General features: G+C 43.9%; 2 protein-coding genes across 5 annotated transcripts in view; one reads left to right on the top strand and one right to left on the bottom strand.

Annotated features, from left to right (window-relative positions):
* Window positions 1-139: 139 nt before the first annotated feature.
* On the bottom strand, window positions 140-16,547 carry ZNF276 (zinc finger protein 276). The gene is given in 12 exon segments (XM_067471069.1): window positions 140-2,192; window positions 3,597-3,696; window positions 4,556-4,673; window positions 4,922-4,997; window positions 5,356-5,466; window positions 5,690-5,773; window positions 7,253-7,331; window positions 8,197-8,673; window positions 10,978-11,033; window positions 13,364-13,679; window positions 16,231-16,454; window positions 16,456-16,547. Coding segments are annotated over 12 exon segments (2,034 nt in total). The 5' UTR covers window positions 16,533-16,547; the 3' UTR covers window positions 140-1,876.
* VPS9D1 (VPS9 domain containing 1) overlaps window positions 16,531-22,413 on the top strand; it is a 36,543-nt gene continuing 30,660 nt past the window's right edge. The window contains exon 1 of one of the 4 annotated variants that reach the window (XM_067471071.1): window positions 16,531-16,600. In XM_067471071.1, coding sequence (XP_067327172.1) covers window positions 16,544-16,600 — 57 coding nt within the window. In that variant the 5' untranslated portion in view covers window positions 16,531-16,543. Of the gene's footprint in view, window positions 16,601-19,894; window positions 20,336-22,249; window positions 22,326-22,413 lie in introns of those variants that run through there. The other 3 variants (XM_067471070.1, XM_067471073.1, XM_067471072.1) reach the window with 3 other exon arrangements.

The following is a 22,413-nucleotide window of genomic DNA, read 5'->3' as shown; positions in this document are numbered from 1 at the left end:
ATCCTTTCCTGACTCTTCTTATCAGAAATCAGGCCAAAAGGAGTCAACTTCCTTTGGCAAAACGGACACCGCTCCTGCATTGTAGGACACAAGCAGAGAGAAGGAACGGAGTCGTCACAGCGAAGGTGGCAAGCTGGTCTTGATGCCATTCCCCACTTTTGTGGGTATGTGTTAAAAAACAAACATTTCAGGTTTACAAATGCTTCTGGTTTATGATTTGTTTTTGTGTTTTGTTTGCAGATTTGGGAATTTGTTTAAAACAGCGTTTCTCAACCTGGGAGTCAAGGTCCCTTGGGGGGGGTCACAAGGGGGCTTCAGAGGGGTCGCCAAAGACCATCAGAAAACATATTTCTGATGGTCTTGGGAACCCCTTTAGCAAAGAAGGCTGAAGATCTCTCCGCCTGTCTTTCTCTTCCTTTTTGGAAACAGAGGGCGAATCCTCCAACCAAAAGCCCTCCTCTGCTGTCATTGGCCGTCCTTTCAGCCAAGGGGAGGGCTGCTTCTGAGATTCCAAGCAGGAGGGGAGAGCAGGCATTCTTGGTGCATGGCAGCGTAGTGCACATATGCAGGTGAGGTGGAAGGAGGCTCACGCCAGCGATTCCCTTCAAGGCATGGAGGTTCTGTGTGGGAAGTTCGGCCCATTTCTATCATTGGTGGGGTCCAGATGCTCTCTGAGTGTAGATCAGGGGTCCTCAAACTTTTTAAACAGAGGGCCAGGTCACGGTCCCTCAAACTTTTGGAGGGCTGGATTATAATTTGAAAAAAAACATGAATGAATTCCTATGCACACTGCACATTTCTTATTTTTAGTGCAAAAAAGAATTTAAAACAATACAATAATTAAAATGAAGAACAATTTTAACAAATATAAACTTATTAGTATTTCAACGGGAAGTGTGGACCTGCTTTTGGCTGGTGAGATAGAATTGTTGTTGTTGTGTACTTTTAAGTCGTTTCAGACTTAGGTTGACCCTGAGCGAGGGCAGAGTAAATGCCCTTGGAGGGCCGTATTCGGCCCCCAGGCCTTAGTTTGAGGATCCCTGGTACAGTTGAACTAAAAATTCCAAATCTCAAGGTCTGTTTTCCCAAACTCCACCAGTGTTCACATTTGGGTATATTGAATATTTGTGTTAAGTTTGGTCCAAATCTATCATTGTCTGAGTGCAGAGTGCACTCTGGATGTAGGTGAACTACAACTCCAAAGCTCAAGGTCAATGCCCTATTGGTCATGGGGGTTCCATGTGCATACTTTGGTTCAATTCCATCATTGGTGGATTTCAGAATGCTCTTTGAGTGTAGGTGAACTATAAATCCCAGCAACTACAACTCCCAAATAACAAAATCAATAATCCGCAACCCCTCCAATCTTCAAATTTGGGCGTATTGGGTATTTGTGCCAAATTTGGTCCAGTGAATATAAATCCATCCTGCATATCAGATATTTACATTATGATTCAAAACAGTAGCAAAATTACAGTTAGGAAGTAGCAAGGAAAATAATTTTATGGTTGGGGTTCACCAAAACATGAGGAACTGTGTTAAGGGGTTACGGCATTAGGAAGGTTGAGAAACACTGGTTTAAAAGCAAGGGTATTCCATCCTCTTTTAACAGAATCACTTGGAAGGTCTAGGGACTGTGTACCTGTTCAACAGGTACAAGATGCTTTCCTGGTCTTTCTTGTCAGAAAGCAGGCAAAAAGAAGTCTGTTCCCTTTCAACAAGATAGACGCTCTGAACAACACCGCAGCGGAGAGGAACACAATCATCACAGCAATGGCGGCAAGCAGGCGTCATCGATTCCTTCCCCCACTTAAAATCCCTTTTGTGTGTGTGTTAAAAACATACATTTTAAAAACTTGAAGATCAGCAGCAGCTCTCAAGTTGGTTCCTGCTGTGGCTGCGAAGCCCTGAGTTCCAGCTTGACCGATTGGCTGTCGGCCATCTCTGTGTCCGGTTGTAATTCCGCCGGCGTCTCCGCAACAAGGTCAGTCTCCTTGGCCTTGGCCTTGGCTTTGTCGTGCGTCTGGATCAGCGGGTGCACCATGGACATGTGGACGTTCAGGTTGTGGGCCTTCTCAAAGCGCTTCCCGCACAGGTCGCAGGCGAACTCCAGCTCCGCCTCCGCTTTGTGTTTGGTCATGTGGTACTTCAGGGAGGCCCGCTGGCGGCACTGGAAGCCGCAGATCTCACACCTGGGATGGGATGGAGAAAAACCGGGTCAGGAGGTGGCCTTTCGACTCAGAGGGAGAAAAATCACAGAAGTTCCTGCTCAACATCTGAAAGGGTATGAGACTTCATTTTTTTTAATTACCGTGTATATTCAAGTATAAGCCGACCTGAATATAAGCGGATGCACCTAATTTTACCACAAAAAAACCCTGGAAAATGTGTTGACTTGTGTATAAACTGAGGGTGGGAAATGCAGCAGCTACTTGTACATTTCAAAATTAAATTAGATACCAACAAAGTTACATTAATTGAGGTATCAGTAGGTTAAATGTTTTGAATATTTACATAAAACTGTAATTTAAGATAAGACTGACCAACTCAGATTAAACCATTCTTCTAACATACTTCCAATAATAATAAAGAGAATAATAAATGTAATAATAATAGGGTAAATTAATGAAAGTGTAATAATAATAATAGAGTAAAATAATAAATGTAATGATATTAATAGAGTAAGAAAATATATGTAATAATGATAATAGGGTAAATTAATGGAAGTGTAACAATAAAAATAATAATAATAGAGTAAAATAATAAATGTAATAATAATACAGTAAAACAATATATGTAATGATAGTGATAGAGTAAAATAATAAATGTAATAAGAATAGAGTAAAATGTAGTAATAATAGAGTAAGACAATAAATATAATAATAGAGTAAAGTAATAAATGTAATAATAATAGGGTAAATTAATGGGTATAATAATAATAATAATAATAATAATAATAATAATAATGTAAAATAATAAATGTAATGATAATAGAGTAAGACATATGTAATAATGATAATAGGGTAAATTAATGGAAGTGTAACAATAATAATAATAGAGTAAAATAATACATGTAATAATAAGAATAGAGTAAAAAGTACCGTATATTCTGGCATATAAGACGACTGGGTGTATAAGACGACCCCCAACTTTTCCAGTTAAAATATAGAGTTAAGACGACTCCCATGCATAAGACTACAGCCGCGTATAAGACGACCCCTGACTTTTGAGAAGATTTTCTTGGGTTAAAAAGTAGTCTTATACGCCAGAATATACTGTAATAATAATAGAGTAAGACAATAAATATAATAATAGAGTAAAATAATAAATGTAATAATAACAGAGTAAAATAATAAATGTAATAATAATAGAGTAAGACAATAAATGTAATAATATTAATAGAGTAAAATAATAAATGTAATAATAAGATTAGACTAAATTAATAAATATAATAATAGAGTAAAATAATAAATGTAATAATAATAAATGTAATAATAATATTCAAATCATTACTCAAAGTGCACTTCAAACCCCTTGTAAATGCACATATATACATTTACATATAATTGACACAGGTAATCCTGCAGCCCGCTTACTGGAGAGGCTTTGCTCCAGAGTGGCGCATCTGGTGCACAGAGAGGTGTTTCCGCTGCTTGAAGGTCTGTCCACATTCGTCGCAGATGTAGTTCCGTACCTCTGCAACCAGAGAAAGAGTGAAAGTGTAGCATGAAATAGAATTTATAAGCCATACATGGGCCAAATTCCGCCCTCCCTTCAGATGTTTTGGACTGCAACTCCCACAAGAACTCCTAAGAGTGGGTAGGCTGTTAGGAATTATGGGAATTGAAGTCCAAAACACCTGGAGGGAGGGCTGAAGTTGGCCCAGGCTTGCTATAAACGAACAGTTGTGGCAGGTAGGTACTGTATGTTTACAGAAAAGATAGGGAGAAGAAAGGCTGCCATATTGATGCTGCTGTTGAATTACGGTGACCCTTTCCTGTGGCCTTCTTGACATACTCTATTTAGAGCAATGTTTCTCAACCTGGGGGTCAGGACCCCGGGGGGGGGGGGGTTGTGAGGGGGTGTCATGGGGGTCGCCAAAGACCATCAGAAAACACAGTATTTCCTGTTGGTCGTGGTATTCTGTGTGGGAAGTTTGGCTCAATTCTATCATTGGTGGAGTTCAGAATGCTCTTTGATTGTAGGTGAACTATAAATCCCAGCAACTACAACTCCCAAATAACCAAATCAATTTCCCCCAACCTCACCAGTATTCAAATTTGGGCGTATTGGATACTTGTGCCAAATTTGGTCCAGTGAATCAAAATACACCCTGCATATCAGATATTTATATTGTGATTCATAACAGTAGCAAAATTACAATTATGAAGTAGCAACAAAAATAATGTTATAGTTGGGGGTCACCACAACATGAGGAACTGTATGAAGGGGTCACAGCATTGGGAAGGTTGAGAAACGCTGGTTTAGAGAAAGCTCTCCTTTTATTTCCTTTGAGGCTGAGAGAGTGTGACTGCTGTCCAGGGCCACCACCTACCTGTGTGAATGAGCTTCACGTGGCGCTGCAGATACCGGTCGATCATGAAGACCTTGTTGCATCCCGGGTGCGGACAGGGCCTCGCCCGGACCTCCTCGTGGTGCTCCTTGATGTGCTTCTAGGCCAGAGAAAAGAGGGAACTTGGGTATTTAATTTAACCCCTTCTTTTCCCAAACTAGTAAACATATTGAGTAGCCACCCATTTTTGACTGATTGGTTTGAATAGCGTCTCCCATTCCCGTGTTCAAGGAATGCCGCCAACCCTTACTGGAAAGGAAGGGGGAAATCCTAATGCCTAACAATCATGGGATTCACATGTCCTAAAAATGAGAAGCTTGGACAAGCACCTGGCCGTTCTGTACTTACCTTCATGCCATCCGCCCCTCGATAGACGGCGGTGCAGCCCTGGTAAGGACACTTGTAAATGGTGGGCAGTTCTTCTCTGGAGAGAAATGGAGAGGAAGGGGGTGGTCAGCAGCAGGGAGGTTTCCAAGATTTTCCCTGGTGGATTTTAAATAGAGGCTGAATGGCCATCTGTCGGGGGTGTTTTGATTGTGCTTTTCCTGCATGGCATCATGGAATTGGACTAGATTGCCCTTGGGGGTCCTTTCCCACTTTTGGAATCTTTGGTTCTCCCTATTTCTTCATTGAACCCGCTAATGCAAGAAAAACACAACCAAAGAACCCCTGACAGATGGCCATTGAGGATGGAGTGCTTTGATTGTGCTTTTCCTGTGTGACGGCAGAAAAGGGTTAGACTGGATGGCCTCTGGAGTCTCTTCCAACTCTTATGATACTACCTTTCGCACTTGATCTTCTTCTTCCAGCCTGGCTTGGGCCCCGGCTTCTTACGAATTTTGGGCCCTTCCAGCTTAGCGCCTTTGGTTTTGGATTTCCTGCTGTTGGGCATCCTGAGCGGGGAAAGAGAGAGAAAGCAGGGAGACGTTGTCATGTCATGTAGTTCTTAGAGCAGGCATTGGCAAACTTCATCCCTCCTTCAGGTGTTTTGGACTCCCACCATAGTTCCAAAGACGCCGGTAGACTGGGCTGTTGTAGGTTTTTCGGGCTATATGGCCATGTTCTAGAAGCATTCTCTCCTGACGATTCGTGTGCAATAGAAGAGCCCTCACTCACCTCTTGCTCTCGAAAGGCTGAAAGACGTCATCGGAGGCACCCTCTCTCTGGCTGTCCTCCTCTTCGTCGCTTGAGGAAGAGTCCCTGAGGACGGAAACAGAGTCATTTCTAGAGCAGAAGCAGAGCTAACAAGCTTCACATGGATGATATGCCATTTCACAACTAAAACCAATGGGGACCCTGCCTTCCTTTGGCCTTGAGCTCAGGATGCTTCTCTGAAAGGATCAGACAAAGCCAAGAAAGCACCATATGGCAGCAGAAGGGGATTCCCAAGAACTTGCCTTCCTGGCCAAATAAATGGAGGCAAAGAGTTGGGTTTTAAAACAGGATATGAGGATTACCTGGAAAGGAATCCCACTGGAGCATTGCAGCACACCCAAATACCTGGGAGTCACTCTGGGCTATGCTCTGACTTACAAGAAGCATTGCTTGAATAGCAAGCAGAATGTGGGTGCTAGAAATAATATCATATGAAACCTGACTGGCACAACCTAGGGATCACAACCAGACACAGTGAAGACATCTGCTCTTGCGCTTTGCTACTCTGCTGCTGAATACGCATGCCCAGTGTGGAACACATCTCACCACGTTAAAACAGTGGTTGTGACTCTTAATGGGACATAGGATGTCTACACCCCAAACTGTTGGAGAAATTAAACTGTTTAGCCAGTATTGCACCATCTGACATCCACCAGGAAGTAGCAGTCAATAATGAAAGGACCAAGGTATTGACATTTCTGGCCCATCCTCTGTTTGGATATCAGCCAGCATGACTTAAATCAAGTAACAGCTTCAAAGATCTACAGAGATACTTGCAGGAACACCTTAGCAAGCAAGAGTCCAAAAGTGGCAGGCTAAAACCCAGAGCCTCAGTCAGTGGCTGACACTGGGTGAGAAACTCCCTCCTGGGCACACAGAAGACTGGGTGACTTGGAAGGCGCTGAACAAACTGGGCTCTGACACCACAAGATGCAGAGCTAACTTTTAGAAATGGGGCCACAAAGTGAAGTCCACGCCATGCGAGTGCAGAGGAGAGCAAACCACAGACCACTGACTACAATGCGGTCTAAGCCCCACCACATGCACAATAGAGGACCTTCTCACAGCCACACGAGAGGCACTTGAAGTGGCCAGTTTCTGGTCAAAGGACATTTAGTATAATGCCAAGTTTTTATTTATTTATTTATGTATTTATTTATGGCATGTATATGTTTATATAAATATATATTGTTTATATTTATATTTATAACTTTAACTTTGTTTGTGGTTTTAAAAATAAATTATAGCTATATTCTCAATTTGCTTCGGACACAATAAAAAAATAATAGTACAAATTTAAAAAATATAATGAACTTCCCACCTCCCACCTTAAAGACTGAGGAGGAAAGTATTCCACCAGTTTCTTATCATAGATATCTTCCATGCTCTGTCAATATTGCACTTCAATCTTGCTAACCCACAAGCATTTTGACATCATCTTAGAGCTTTTGCAAAGGTTTCCTAGTAGCACAAGAGTGTTCATGCTTAACAAAGAGGACATTTGCAAACCCACTCTTCTCTCACCCCTCTGAAAGGTCACTGAACTCGTCTTTTACCCGCTCATCCAGGGCTGCAGGTGGAACCGGATTTTCGCTCAGAGGCCCTACAGAAAAAAAGCAACAGGAATTACAAGCAAAAGATGGACACAACCCTACACAGCGGTTCCTGTTCCAGAAAACCTGGGCCTAAGCATTGCCAGGCAAGGGGAAGCCTGGTCAATCCACCTGAGAAGAAGTGGATGCCCCTTAGATTGAAAGCATTCCTTGCAAAGAAGGGGAAGGAAGCTTGCTAAAAGCAATGCATTTCTGTATTGTCAAAGCCTTTCATGGCCAAAATCACTGGGTTGTTGCAAGTTTTCCAGGCTGCACGGCCATGTTCCAGAAGCATTCTCTTCTAACGTTTTGCCTGCATCTATGGCAGGCATCTTCAAAGGTTGTGAGGTCAGGAGGGAATGGTTCTGGAACATGCCCAAAAAACTTACAAGAACCCAATATAATAATAATAATAATAATAATAATAATAATACTTTGTCGAACGCTTTCATGGCTGGAATCATTGGGTTGTTGTAGGTTTTTTCAGGCTATATGGCCATGTTCTAGCGGCATTCTCTCCTGACGTTTCGCCTGCATCTATGGCAAAAATCCTCAGAGGTAGTGAGGTCTGTTGGAACTAGGAAATGGGTTTATATATCTGTGAAATGACCAGGGTGGGACAAAGAACTCTTGTCTGTTGGAGCTAGGTGTGGATGTTTCAACTGACCACAGCAAAACAACAAGAGAGGAAACATTCAGTCACATCTAATCACCTCTCAACAAAAGATTGCCCCAGGCACTGCCAGGCTATCAAATGCTAATCAAGGTAGTCGGTTGAAACATTCACATCCAGCTCCAGCAGACAAGAGTCCTTTGTCCCACCCTGGTCATTCCACAGATATAGCAGCCCAGGATGTGCTCCTCGCGGCCTCTTACCGGGACTCCCATTGACCGGACAGTCTGACTGGGGCAGGTTCCCCGCCTGCAAAGGGCTCCTGGCTGCTTCTTGCAATGAGGCCGCATCCGGACTCTCAGGGAGCTGGTTTTCGGTGCCCGGTTCGGGTGTAGTAGTCTCACTGTTTGCAGCAGCAGTCCTGTCTGGGCCATGATGGGACGGAACGCAGGGCACTCTGGCACCCTCGGCGTCCACCCCATTGCCGGCCACGTGCTCAGAGGTGCCCTTGCTGTGGTCCTGCTTGGGGCCACTGCCCTCCTCCTCCTCCTCCTCCACATCGGTGCTCAGGATGTAGTCGTGGCCTTCCCTGCAGCCCCAGACAGCCTGGACGACGACCCCGCAATATCCAGATGACAGCACGCTCCGCAGGCTCGGCGCAACCTGGCAGCTCTCTGCGTGATTGTGGGCCCACAGCACCAAATTGTGAAGGCACTGCGGGCTGGACGTGATCCGGCCTCCTGCTCGTAGGGAGAGAAAACAAGAGGATAGAATCTAGAACAGATCCCCAAGGAAGACACAATGAAAGCACTCCCAACAGATGGCCACCCAGCTCTGCTTGAAAACCTCCAGAAAAGGAGACTCATCATTATCATTGTGATTATCAATGGCTATTATTTTACTGACACAAAAGCACAGTATGTCACAGCAAACGAGACCTATATGTTGGAAATACTGTGCTTTTTAATCGTCATCATCAACAACGGTGGTGGTGGTGGTACAGTAGAGTCTCACTTATCCAACATAAATGGGCCAGCTGAACATTGGATAATCAAAAATGTTGGATAATAAGGAGGGACTCGGGAAAAGCTTATCCAATGTTCAGCCGGCCCATTAAGCTTATCCAATGTTCAGCCAACCTATTAAACGTCAAATTATGCTGTGATTACAATTTTACAAATTAAGCACCAAAACACCATGTTTCACAACAAATCAACAGAAAAAGCAGTTCAGTACATGGTAATGTTATATAGTAATTACTGTATTTATGAATTTAGCACCAAAACAGACAAGGGTTCTTTCTTTCTCCCACTCTGGACTGCGTTGGATAATACAGAACATTAGATGAGTGGAGGTTAGATAAGCGAGACTCTATGGTAGTAGTAGTTGTTGTTATTGTAGTAGTTGTTGTAGTTATTATACAATCCTAGAGTTAGAAGGGCCCCCCAAAGACTATCCAGTCAAAACTCCTTCTACCCCTCCCAACAGATGACCCACCAGTCTCTGCTTTAAAACTTCCAGAGAAGACTCCATCATCATCATCATTATGATTATTAATGGCTATTATTATTATTATTATTATTATTATTATTATTATTATTGAATTCTAGAGTTGGAAGAGACCCCTAGGAGCCTTCCCGTCCAAGTCGCTTATTATTATTATTATTATTATTATTATTATTATTATTATTATTATTATTATTATAGAATCCTAGTTCGAAGGGACCCCCAGAGGCCATCCAGTCAAATCCCTTCTGCCAGACAAGAAGAGACAAACCACTCCAAACAGATGGCCCGTCAGTCTGCTTGATAACCTCCAGAGAAGGAGACTCATCATCATCAATGTGATTATCAATGGTTATTATTATTATTATTATTATTATTATTATTGAATTCTAGAGTTGGAAGGGACCCCTAGTGCCATCCAGTTCAAGTCCCTGCTAAGCAAGAAGAAACCATCAAAGGCATCCTGACAGATGGCCATTTATCTCTACTTCAAAACCTCCAGAGAAGGAGATTCCTTCATCATCATCATAATCAAAGGTGGTGGTGGTTGCTGTTGTTGTTATTATTATTATTATAGAATCCTAGAGTTAGAAGGGACCTCCAAAGGCCATCCAGTCAAGCCCCCTTCTGCCAGACAAGAAGAGAAACTACTCCCAACAGATGGCCTGCCAGTCTCTGCTTGAAAACCTCCAGAGAAAGAGACTCATCATCATCAATGTGATTATCAATGACTATTATTATTAATATTGAATTCTAGAGTTGGAAGGGACCCCCAGGAGTCATCCATTCCAAGTCCCTGCTAAGCAGGAAGAAACCATCAAAGGCATCCTGACAGATGGCCATTTATCTCTACTTCAAAACCTCCAGAGAAGGAGATTCCTTCATCATCATCATAATCAAAGGTGGTGGTGGTTGCTGTTGTTGTTATCGTTGTTATTATTATTATAGAATCCTAGAGTTAGAAGGGACCCCCAAAGGCCATGCAGTCAAACCCTTTCTGCCAGACGAGAAGAGACAAACCACTCTCAACAGATGGCCCGCCAGTCTCTGCTTGAAAACATCTAGAGAAGATGACTTCACCACCATAATTAATATCAATAATCATAATAATAAAAATATTATAGAGTTGGAAGAGACCCCCAGGGCCATCCAGTCCAATTCCCTGCTATGCAGGAAGAAATCATCAAAGCCTGACTGACAGACATCCACCCTCTGCTTGAAAACCTCCAGAGGAAGCTCCAATGGACTCCAAAGAAGAAGCATATCCCACCATTGAACAACTCTGATCATTGGGAAGTTCTTCCTCACGTTTAACAGAATCTCCTTTTCCTACAATTAGAAACAATCTCTCTGTGTCCTAATCTCTGAAAGAGCAAAAATCAAGCTTGCCCCTTCCTCCTCAATAGGATCTTTTTTCAAATATTGAAATATGGCTCTCAGGTTCCCTAAAGCTTTCCAAAAACGATTTTTGGAAAGGCAAGGCACAAGCAACATGGCAGCCACTGAAAAGCCAGGAGCAGCAAAGCAGCTCGACTTACCCAGAGAAGAGGCATTTCCTTCAGCTGCAGGAAGAGGAGACGGGGCAGCATTGCTCCTGCACATGGAATAGAAAGCAACATAGATGAGACGCTGGGTGGACGGACATCACAGGAGGCTCTTCATCCAAAACCAAGATGATGTTTGCCTTGGTTGTGGCAACCGACCCAAATGCCAAGCTTTCCTTGGGCTTTTTGACCATAGGAAGCCATAGAGGCCTTGGATTCTAGTGGAAACCATTGGTGGTCCTTCTATAGTCTAGAAAACAACAGCTGTTTTGGGATCGCAATGATAGCAGGAATATTTGGGATCCATGGCAGAGTGGAGTGGAGCATAACCTCTGCTACTGTATTTCCCTGAAAATAAGACTGAGTTTTATATTAATTTTTGCTCCAAAAGACGCATCAGGGATGTCTTTTTCGTGTACAACCATCTACATCTATCCAAATACAGTCATGTCTGTCAGAAATATTAAAAATTAACTAGGTCACAGATCCGATTCCGGGGAGTGGCGTGAACTTCCACTGTCAGCCCTAGCTTCTTCCAACCTAGCAGTTAGAAAACATGCAAAATGTGAGTAGATCAATAGGTACCGCTCCGGTGGGAAGGTAACAGCGCTCCATGCAGTCATGCCGGCCACATGACCTTAGAGGTGTCTATGGACAACACCGGCTCTTCGGCTTAAATAGAGATGAGCACCACACCCCAGAGTCAGACATGACTGGACTTAATGTCAGGGGACAACCTTTACCTAGGTATTTGTAATTACAAAAATGTGAGTCAAGCACTGAAAGAATTAAATTGATGCAATGACTCAGCAAATGCTGCAGTTCAATATTAGTAAGTGTCCTGTAGCTTAGGATGTCTCATTCTTAGTTGCTCTCTGTCTGAGAGAGGCCTCAGTGTGAGGTAAACCTCAGTGTTAGTAGGCCTTAGTGCAGCGTTTCTCAACCTAGGGGTCAGGACCACTGGGGGGGGTCACGAGAGGAGGTGTCAGAGGGGTCACTAAAGACCTAATTCTACTTCAGAAATTTCATTTTTGTGGCTGTGAATTGGTTGAGACACTATGACAGTGTTTTTTAACCTGGGGGTCAGGACCCCTGGGTGGGTCGCAAGAGGAGGTGTCAGAGGGGTCACCAAAGACTTCAGAAAATGCAGTATTTTCTGCTAGTCATGGGGGATCTGTGTGGGATGTTTGGCTCAATTCTACCATCGGTGGGTTCAGAATGACCTTTAATTGTAGGCGAATTATTAATCAAAACAACTGCAATTCCCAAATGTCATGGTCTATTTTCCCCAAACTCCACTAGTGTTCACACTGGGGCATATTGAAGATTTGTGTCAAGTTTGGTCCAGATCTATCATTGTTTGACTCCGCAGTGCTCTCTGGATGTAGGTGAACTACAACTCTAATATTCAAGGTCAATGACCACCAACCCTCTCAGTATTTTCTCTTGGGCGTGGGAGTTCTGTGTGCCAAGTTTGGTTCAATTCCTTTGTTGGTGGAGTTCAGAATGCTCTCTGGTTGTAGGTGAACTATAAATCCCAGCAACTACAACTCCCACATGAAAAAATCAACCCCCAACCCCACCAGTATTCAAATGTGGGTGTATTGGGTATTTGTGCCCAATTTGTTCCAGTGAATGAAAATACATCCTGCGTATCAGATATTTACATTACAATTCATAACAGGAGCAAAATGACAGTTATGAAGTAGCAACGAAAATAATGTTATGGTTGGGGGTCACAACATGAGGTACTCTATTAAGGGGTCGTGGCACTTGGAAGGTTGAGAACCATTGTTCTACAGCACAGATACATCCCAAGGAAGCTTTGGTGCTCTAGCGCTTTTGTTTTTAAGGAATTCCAAGCAAACAACAACTATAATGGCCATATTACAAAGAGTGCACCTTTGCCGCTGTGCATTACATGTGCCTGCAAATACTTTTTTTTGGTTTCAGGGTTTTCAAAATTGAGGCATTAGATTTGATGGTACATTAGACTCGAGGAAATATGGGTATATAAATTTGACTGGAGTTACACTTCAAAAATGTCCCTGTTCCAACTTACATATGGATTCAACTTGAGAACAAACCTACAGAATCAATCTCATTCGCAATTTGTGAACTGCCTATGTTGATGCTCCTCCACTTCCAGCATGAGCTCAGCTCAACTGGATCTTCTTGCTTGCCGCAGGTGCGTTTGTGGCCACCCGGCAACTCCTATGACAGTGGTTCTCAACCTATGGGTCCCCAGATGATTTGGCCTTCAACTCCCAGAAATCCTAACAGCTGGTAAACTGGGATTTCTGCGAGTTGTAGGCCAAAACACCTGGGAACCCACAGGTTGAGAAGTAGCACTGCCCTATGAGGACATGGAGGAACTCACCTTGGTCGGGGCTTGAGGGCCCCCACGGGTGAGAGGTTGACCTTCTGGATGAAAGCCTTGAGGACGCTGCGGCACTTGTAGAACTGAGCGTGGCACTTCTTGCAGACTGACTGGGGCAGGGCTGGGTCCGGGCGGGCGGCCACCCCAAGAAGGTGCTGGAAGTCAGCAAAGAAGATGCGGTCTAGGCGCCGGTGCTGCTGCTTCTGGGAGCCCCCGTCCATCGCGGGGGGCTTCCCGAAGGCGTTGCGAAGGCTCCGTGCAGAGAACTTCCCGTGGCAAAGCCGGCAGTGGCCCGTGCTCAAGCCTCGAGTGGCGCCTGCAAGGGAGGCAAGGCAAGGAAGGTCAGTTGGGGACCAAGAAATAAAACTCCTTTTTTTATTTTTTTATTTTGAGTGAAACTAATGGGATACAAAATACAAAAAGAAGAAACATTTAGAAATAGTCAAATACATCTAATACAGATATGTCGTTCCTCAAAACAGATTCATTGCAATATTCTATTTGTTGTAGTTTTACAGGACCAGGATTTGTAGTTTTCCAAGACTGGGAGTTGTAGTTCTACAAGACCAGGAGCTGTAGTTTTCCAAGACGAGGAGTTGTAGTTTTCCAAGACTGGGATTTCTATTTCTACAAGACCAGGAGTTGTAGTTCTACAAGAGTTGTTGTTTTACACTGTAACCTGAATACAGTTTGACTCCACTTTAAACTGCCATGACTCAGTGCAATGGGACTCTAGGAGTTGTAGTTTTGTAAAGCCTTCAGAGTGTCAGTACATCAGCAAACTACAGCTCCCAAGTTAAAGCGTTTTCAAACTAGAGTAAGTCTACAGTGTAGAAGCACTCCTGGATCCAGTGGCTGGCTTCATTCAGAGCTTGGGAAAGCTTGGGGGAAAATGGGACTGCAAGGCCCAGTTTGGTGCAGAGTGATGGGTTCGAATCCAGGGAGAGCACGGATGAGCTCCCTCTATCAGCACCAGCTCCTCATGCAGGGACATGAGGGAAGCCTCCCACAAGGATGGTAAAACATTAAAAACATCCGGGTGTCCCCTGGCCAATTCTCTCACACCAGAAACGACTTGCAGTTTCTCAAGTCGCTCCAGACACGACAATAAATAAATAAATAAATAAATATTATTATTATTATTATATATTATAGTGTTATTGTATATTATATTATATATTATACTAGCTGTACCCCGGCCACGCAATACTGTGGCCCTCAGAAAACAGAGGAATTCTAGACATGAAACAATTTTTGTTTACTGCGTCCTACAAACGTCCTACAAAAGGAAGAGGGGCCGACCTAGGGCAAGATGGATGGATGGCATCCTTGAAGTGACTGGACTGACCTTGAAGGAGCTGGGGGTGGTGACGGCCGACAGGGAGCTCTGGCGTGGGCTGGTCCATGAAGTCACGAAGAGTCGGAGACGACTGAACGAATGAACAACAACAACAACAAACGTCCCCGTGGGTAGGAAGCAGACATGCTTTGATGCTGTAATGCTTTTCAGTGGTATTGAAGCTGGCCAATGGTGGATCCACATTGATAAGAAGCAGCCAGACTTTGTTCCTGCAAGGCCATGCAATTCTTTTCAAGCTGGCCCACAAAGGTTTCCCCTTGGTATGTAGCAGCCAGGAATTGCAGTTATTAGGCTAATCAGTGCTTTTCTAGCATGACAACAAAGGATCCCCTTTGGTAGGAAGCAGGCAGGCCATATAGTCCTACAGCAGTGCCTCCCAAACTTCAGATAGACAGTTATATATCATATTAGTATTATACTATAATATGTTATTGTTATTAAATGGAGGACCACATAGTCCTAGAGTAGTGCCTCCCAAACTTCAGGTAGACTATTATATATTATTATTATTATTATTTTACTCTATTAGTGTTATAATATGGAGGACATCATAGTCCTAGAGTAGTGCCTCCCAAACTTCAGGTAGATTACTATTATTATTATTATTATTATTATTATATTATTGTTATATGGAATACATCATAGTCCTAGAGTAGTGCCTTCCAAACTTCAGGTAGACTATTATATTATTATTATTATTATTATTATTATTATACGATATTTTGGTTATTATATGGAGGACATCATAGTCCTAGAGTAGTGCCTCCCAAACTTTAGGTAGACTATTATATTATTATTATTATTATTATTATTATTATTATTTTACTCTATTATTGTTATGATATGGAGGGCATCACAGTCCTAGAGTAGTGTCTCCCAAACTTCAGGTAGACTATTATATATTATTATTATTAATTATTATTATTATTATTATTATTTTACTTTATTATTGTTATAATATGGAGGACATCATAGTCCTATAGTAGTGCCTCCCAAACTTCAGGTAGACCATTATATATTATTATTATTATTATTATTTTACTCTATTATTGTTATTATATGGAGGACATCATAGTCCTAGAGTAATGCCTTCCTAACTTCAGGTAGATGATGATGATGATGATTATTATTATTATTATACCATATTATTATTATTATATGGAGGGGCCCACACTGTTCAGGCCTGGGCCAATTTCAGCCCTCCCTCCAGGTGTTTTGGACCCCAATGGTGGGAGCTGGAGTCCAAAACACGTGGAGGAAGGGCTGACGTTGGCCCAGGCCTGATCTAGGACATATAAAGCAGTGCCTCCCAAACTTCAGACAGACTACAACTCCCAGAAGCCCCCACCCAGGAAGGCCAATGGCTGGGCATGCTGGGAGTTGGAGTCCTAAAGCCCCTGGGGAGGACCAAGGTGTGAGGACTGGCTGATGTGGTTGCCAAATCGGGGCGATCGCGCGCTAAGGATGTCATGCAGACGCCTCCCCCCTCCCCTTCCCTTCTCCTCACCCGGGGCTGCTCCTTCCTGGGCCTGCTTCTCTTCCTCCTTCTCCTTCTCTTCCTCCTCCTCCTCCTGGATCTTCCTCCTTCGGGATCGAGGGCTGGTTAAAGAAGAGGGGGAAGGGGAGGAAGAGGCTGCCTTGGCCGAAGGCAGGAAACGCCCGCGACGATCGCGCTTCATGGCCGCGTCCGCACTGCGCTGCGCCGCCGATGCCTCCGGAGCCGTGCTCCCCTCCCTCTTGCAGCGCCACCTGGTGGGCGGAGGAAGGCCACTGCAGGCCTCTCTGTCTAGACGTCTCTTTCTGAGCCATTTCCCCAATGGATGGGGTGGCTCTCGCTTCCACTGCTAGGCTTTGTTTTGGGCCCCCTCAGGTCTCAGGTGGGCACCACGCATGTCTTCCTTGATGGAGTCCATCCATCTTTTCTTTGGCCTTTTCCCATGCACTTGTCGTCCTGCAATCTCCAAGCGCAGCTCTGTGGTACTATCCATCCACCAAGTCATCTATCCATTCATGTATCCATCTAGCCATCCATGTATTCATCCATCTCTCTATCCATCCGTTCATCTGTCCATCCATCCATTGGGTTGCTGTGAGTTTTCCGGGCTGTATGGCCACACAGCTTTGGAAAACTCACAGCAACCCAGTGATTCTGGCCATGAAAGACTTTGATGATACATCATCCATCTATCCATCCATCCACTCATCCATTCATCTGTCCCTCCAGCCATCTAGCCATCTATCTATCCAATCGTCCATCGATCCATCCATCTGATCATCTCTCCATCTATCTCTCCATCCATTCATCTAGCCATTCATCTAGCTATCCATCTATCTATCCAATCATTCATCTATCCATCCATCCATCTGTTCATTTCTCCATTTATCTATCCATCCATTCATCTATCCATCCATCTATCTATCCAATCGTTCATCTATCCATCCATCTCTCCATCTGATCATCTCTCCATCTATCTCTCCATCCATTCATCTAGCCATCCATCTATCCATTCATTCATCTATCCATCCAATCATTCATCTATCCATCCATCTCCATCTGTTCATCTGTTCATTTCTCCATTTATCTATCCATCCATTCATCTATCTATCTAATCGTTCATCTATCCATCCATCTCTCCATTCATCTATCTATCTAATCGTTCATCTATCCATCCATCTCTCCATCTGATCATCTATCTATCTATCTAATCATTCATCTATCCATCCATCTCTCCATCTGTTCATCTCTCCATCTATCTATCCATCTATCCCTCCATCCATTCATCTAGCCATCCATCTAGCCATATATCTATCTATCCAATCATTCATCTATCCATCCATCTCTCCATCTATCCATCCATCCACCTATCCATTCATCTATCTATCCAATCGTTCATCTATCCATCCATCCATCTCTCCATCTGATCATCTCTCCTTCTATCTCTCCATCTATCCCTCCATCCATTCATCTAGCCATCCATCTAGCCATCCATCTGTCCATATATCTATCTATGCAATCATTCTTCTATCCATCCATCCATTCATCTCTCCATCTCTCCATCCATCCATCTATCCATTCATCTATCTATCCAATCGTTCATCTATCCATCCATCCATCCATCTCTCCATCTGTTCATCTCTCCATCTATCTATCCATCCATTCATCTATCCATTTATCTATCCATGTGTTCATCTATCCGTCCATCTAGCTATCCATCTATCTATCCATACTTCTATCCATCCATCTTCTTCTTTCTAAGCTATCTTGCCAATGGAGGGGTGAGCATTGTGACTGTTGTTTCCAGTGGACGTTGTTTTGGGTCTCCTAAGATCTCAGGTGGGCAGCATGCATATCTCTTTTGATGGTGTCCATCCATCTTGTCTTTGGCCTTTGTCCCCATGGTTGCCATCCTGCAATCTCCAAATGCAGTGCTCTTTGTCCTACTGATGCTGGTTCTCTTCTCATGACATGGTTGTACCACCGCAGCCTTATAAAGGTCACTTGTGTCTTATAATTTTTGTTACCTGGCCACTTATGCTAGGAATACATATAAATATAAGCCAGACAAAGTGTGTAGAGATATATCCAGAGAGGAGTCCATGTTGCTGCTAGTACTTACTTACTTAGGCGATCCCTCGTTGTCCGAGTAGGATAGTCTTCCAAGATCGGTGTACTGACGGTGGGTCAGTAGGTGACTGTGGAGCCCTATTCTTGATCTGCATCTTCTCCTGCAGTGAGGGCATCGGTTTCCAGGTGGAAGGCGGTCTTGATCAGGGTTGGCTTGACACGCCTTCCTCTTGGCACATTTCTCTCTTTCACCCCCCCCCCCCCATTCGTGCCTCTTCAAATTGTACAGCACTGCTGGTCACAGCTGACCTCCAGCTGGAGCGCTCGAGGACCAGGGCTTCCCAGTTCTCAGTGTCTAAGCCAGAGTTTTTAAGGTTGGCTTTGAGCCCATCTTTAAATCTCTTTTCCTGCCCACCAACATTCCGTTTTCCGTTCTTGAATTTGGAGTAGAGCAACTGCTTTGGGAGACGGTGGTCAGGTATCGGGACAATGTGTCCGGTCCAGCAGAGATGATGGTGGAGGACCATCGCTTCAATGCTGGTGGTCTTTGCTTCTTCCAGCATGCTGACCTTTGTCCGCTTGTCTTCCCAAGAGATTTGCAGGATTTTCCGGAGGCAACGCTGATGGAAACATTCCAGGAGCTGCATGTGACGTCTGTAGACAGTCCACATCTCGTAGGCGTATAGCAGGATCGGGAGGACAATAGCTTTATAAACAAGCACCTTAGTATCCCTACCATGTCCCAGTCCTCAAACACTCTCTGCTTCATTCAGAAAAAAAGCTGCACTCGCAGAGCTCAGGCGGTGTTGTATTTTGGTGTCAATGTTGACTTTTGTGGAGAGGTGGCTGCCAAGGTAGCGGAAATGGTCAACATTTTCTAATGTTACACCATTAAGCTGTATCTCTGGCATTGGAGAGGGGTTGGCTGGTGACTGCTGGAACAGCACTTTGGTTTTCTCAGTGGAGAGGTGGTTGCCAAGATAGTCTTGTTGATGCTAGTGTTGTTATAGGGTGACCACGGCTTAACCCTTTTATACCACAACAGCCTGATGTCCTTAGCAAAACTATACGTTCCCTAACTATAAATTATATTTGGGGGGGGGGGGGAGTTGTGGTGTTCGATAACACCTTGCCTCAATCATTATGGGACTTGTAGCTCCACTAAGGACTGCATCCACACTGTAGAATGAACGCAATTTGACTGCCATGGCACAATGCTGTGGGATCCCTGGAGAGTTGTAGTTTTCAAAGGCCTTCAGCCTGCTCTGGACAAGAGGGCTAGGTACTGACCTCATAGTGTTGCATTAAAGCAGGCCTGAGCCAACTTGGGCCCTCCAAGGGTTTTGGACTCCAACTCCCATCATTCCTAACAGCCTCAGGCCCCGCTTAAGCGGCTGAGGGGGAAAAGGAAAGGGCCTGAGGCTGTTAGGAATTATTGGAGTTGGAGTCCAAAACCCCTGGAGGTCCCAAGTTGGCTCAGGCCTGCGTTAAAGTATCAAACTGAAGGATCTCTGCTATCCTTTGCCCAACCCAGCTAAGCCCCGCCCCTTCCGGAGTGCCGCCGGCCAATCACAGCCTCGAACTCCTCTTCCGGGTAGAAGCGCAGTCTGTCATTGGCTCCGCGCGCCCGGCCTCCTCCTCTCCCATTGGTCCGCTCTTTGTCCCGTTTCTACCTTCGGTCCGGTCGGGCGCCGCTCCCCAGTGAGAAAGGTTCCGGCCTGAGCCATGGCCGCTTCGGCGGAGCCCGCAGTGAAGCCGCTCCAGGGGGCCATGAAACTAGCCAAAGGGGCCCTGGAGCTGGACGCCGGGGATAAGCCCCGGGTAAGGAAATAGAGGGAGGGTGGAATTAAGCACGTGTGAATGAGCCCCCTCCCGTGTTAAGATGCGTGTCATGATCCCATAGGACGCGTGACTGCGTCATCCGTGTTCAGTCTTCATCTGGATGCATTTCAATATAAGTAATTTAATGGCAATGAGTTTCAACGGGATGTTTCACTGTGTTGTATCCTGCCTTGAGCTGTGAGGAGAGGCGGGCGACAAAGAACATGTATTATTATTATTATTATTATTATTAATCTCATGTTTCATATTATCACTATGATTTGTCTCAGTGTTTATTACTATTAGTGTTTATTACAGTGTTTATTACAAACTACAAGAGAGGAGATTCCATCTGAACACGAGGAAGAACTTCCTGACTGTGAGAGCCGTTCAGCAGTGGAACTCTCTGCCCCGGAGTGTGGTGGAGGCTCCTTCTTTGGAAGCTTTTAAACAGGGGCTGGATGGCCATCTGTCAGGAGTGATTTGAATCCAATATTCCTGCTTCTTGGCAGAATGGGGTTGGACTGGATGGCCCATGAGGTCTCTTCCAACTCTTTGATTCTATGATTCTATGATTATTGCTTTTATTATTTATCTGGGTGTTTATTACTATTATTAGTAATAAAGAACATTTATTACCATTATTATTATTAACCTGGGAGTTTATTTTAATTATTTATCTGGGTGTTTATTGCTATTACTGCTATTATTATTATTTATCTAGGTGTTTAGCTGAGTCGCACCCTGCCTTGACCTTTGAGGAGAGGCAGGCAGCAAAGAGCATGTATTACTATTATTATTGACTTGGGTGTTTATTATTATTACTAATGTTATATATCTGGGTGTTTATTACTATTATTGTTGTTGTTTATCTGGGTGTTTATTATCACTTTTATTATTGGGTTGTTGTAGGTTTTTTCGGCGTATATGGCCATGTTCTAGAGGCATTCTCTCTTGACGTTTCGCCTGCATCTATGGCAAGCATCCTCAGAGGTTGTGAGGTCTGTTGGAACTAGGAAAAAGGGTTTATATATCTGTGGAATGACCAGGGTGGGACAAAGGACTCTTCTTTGCTGGAGCTAGGTGTGAATGTTTCAACTGACCACCTTGATCAGCATTTGATGGCCTGGCAGTGTCTGGGGCAATCTTTTGTTGAGAGGTGATTAGATGTCCCTGATTGTTTTCCCTCTGCTGTTTTGCTGTTTTAATTTTAGAGTTTTTTTTAATACTGGTAGCCAGATATTGTTCATTTTCATGGTTTCCTCCTTTCTGTTGAAATTGTCCACATGCAGAGGTGGCCCTAGGTAATTTTCAACGGTAAGGCAAACAGTATTTTGGTGCCCCCCCCCTCCCCAAAACCCAATCACTGATATATATTTTCTGTTCGTCATGGGAGTTCTGTGTGCCATATTTGGTTCACTTCCATCATTGGTGGAGTTCAGAATGCTCTTTGATTGTAGGTGAACTATACATCCCAGTAACTACAACTCGCATATGTCAAGGTCTATTTTCCCCCAAGAGCGCCTCAAGAGCGCCCCTGGGCAAAATCAACTATACTGCGAATGCTTACTTTGCGTAATGGCTTGAGCCGCCCCTGTCCACATGCTTGTGGATTTCAATGGCTTCTCTGTGTAGTCTGACATGGTGGTTGTGAGAGTGGTCCAGCATTTCTGTGTTATCAAATAATATGCTCACTACCTCTGAGGATGCTTGTCATAGATGCACGCGAAACGTCAGGAGAGAATGCCTCTAGAACATGGCCATATAGCCCAAAAAAACCTACAACAACCCAGTGATTCCGGCCATGAAAGCCTTCGACAATACATGGGAGTTTATTATTATTATTTATCTGGGTGTTTATAGCTATTACTGCTATTATTATTATTTATCTAGGTGTTTAGCTTAGTCGCACCCTGCCTTGACCTTCGAGGAGAGGCAGGCAGCAAAGAACGTGTATTATTATTATTATTATCGACCTGGATGTTTATTATTATTGTTATATATCTGGGTGTTTATTACTATTATTGTTGTTGTTTATCTGGGTGTTTATTATCACTTTTATTATTGGGTTATTGTGGGTTTTTTCAGGCTATATGGCCATGTTCTAGAGGCATTTTCTCCTGACGTTTTGCCTGCATCTATGGCAAGCATCCTCAGAGGTAGTGAGGTCTTTTGGAACTAGGAAAATGGGTTTATATATCTGTGGACTGACCAGGGTGAGAAAAAGGACTCTTCTTTGCTGGAGCTAGGTGTGAATGTTTCAACTGACCACCTTGTGATGATTATTTATCTGAGTGTTTAGCT

This window comes from Anolis sagrei, chromosome 8 (genome assembly GCF_037176765.1).
Source record: "Anolis sagrei isolate rAnoSag1 chromosome 8, rAnoSag1.mat, whole genome shotgun sequence".
Taxonomy (NCBI): domain Eukaryota; kingdom Metazoa; phylum Chordata; class Lepidosauria; order Squamata; family Dactyloidae; genus Anolis; species Anolis sagrei.
Note: the sequence above shows the minus strand (reverse complement) of the source record. Positions and strands in the feature narration are given on the sequence as shown.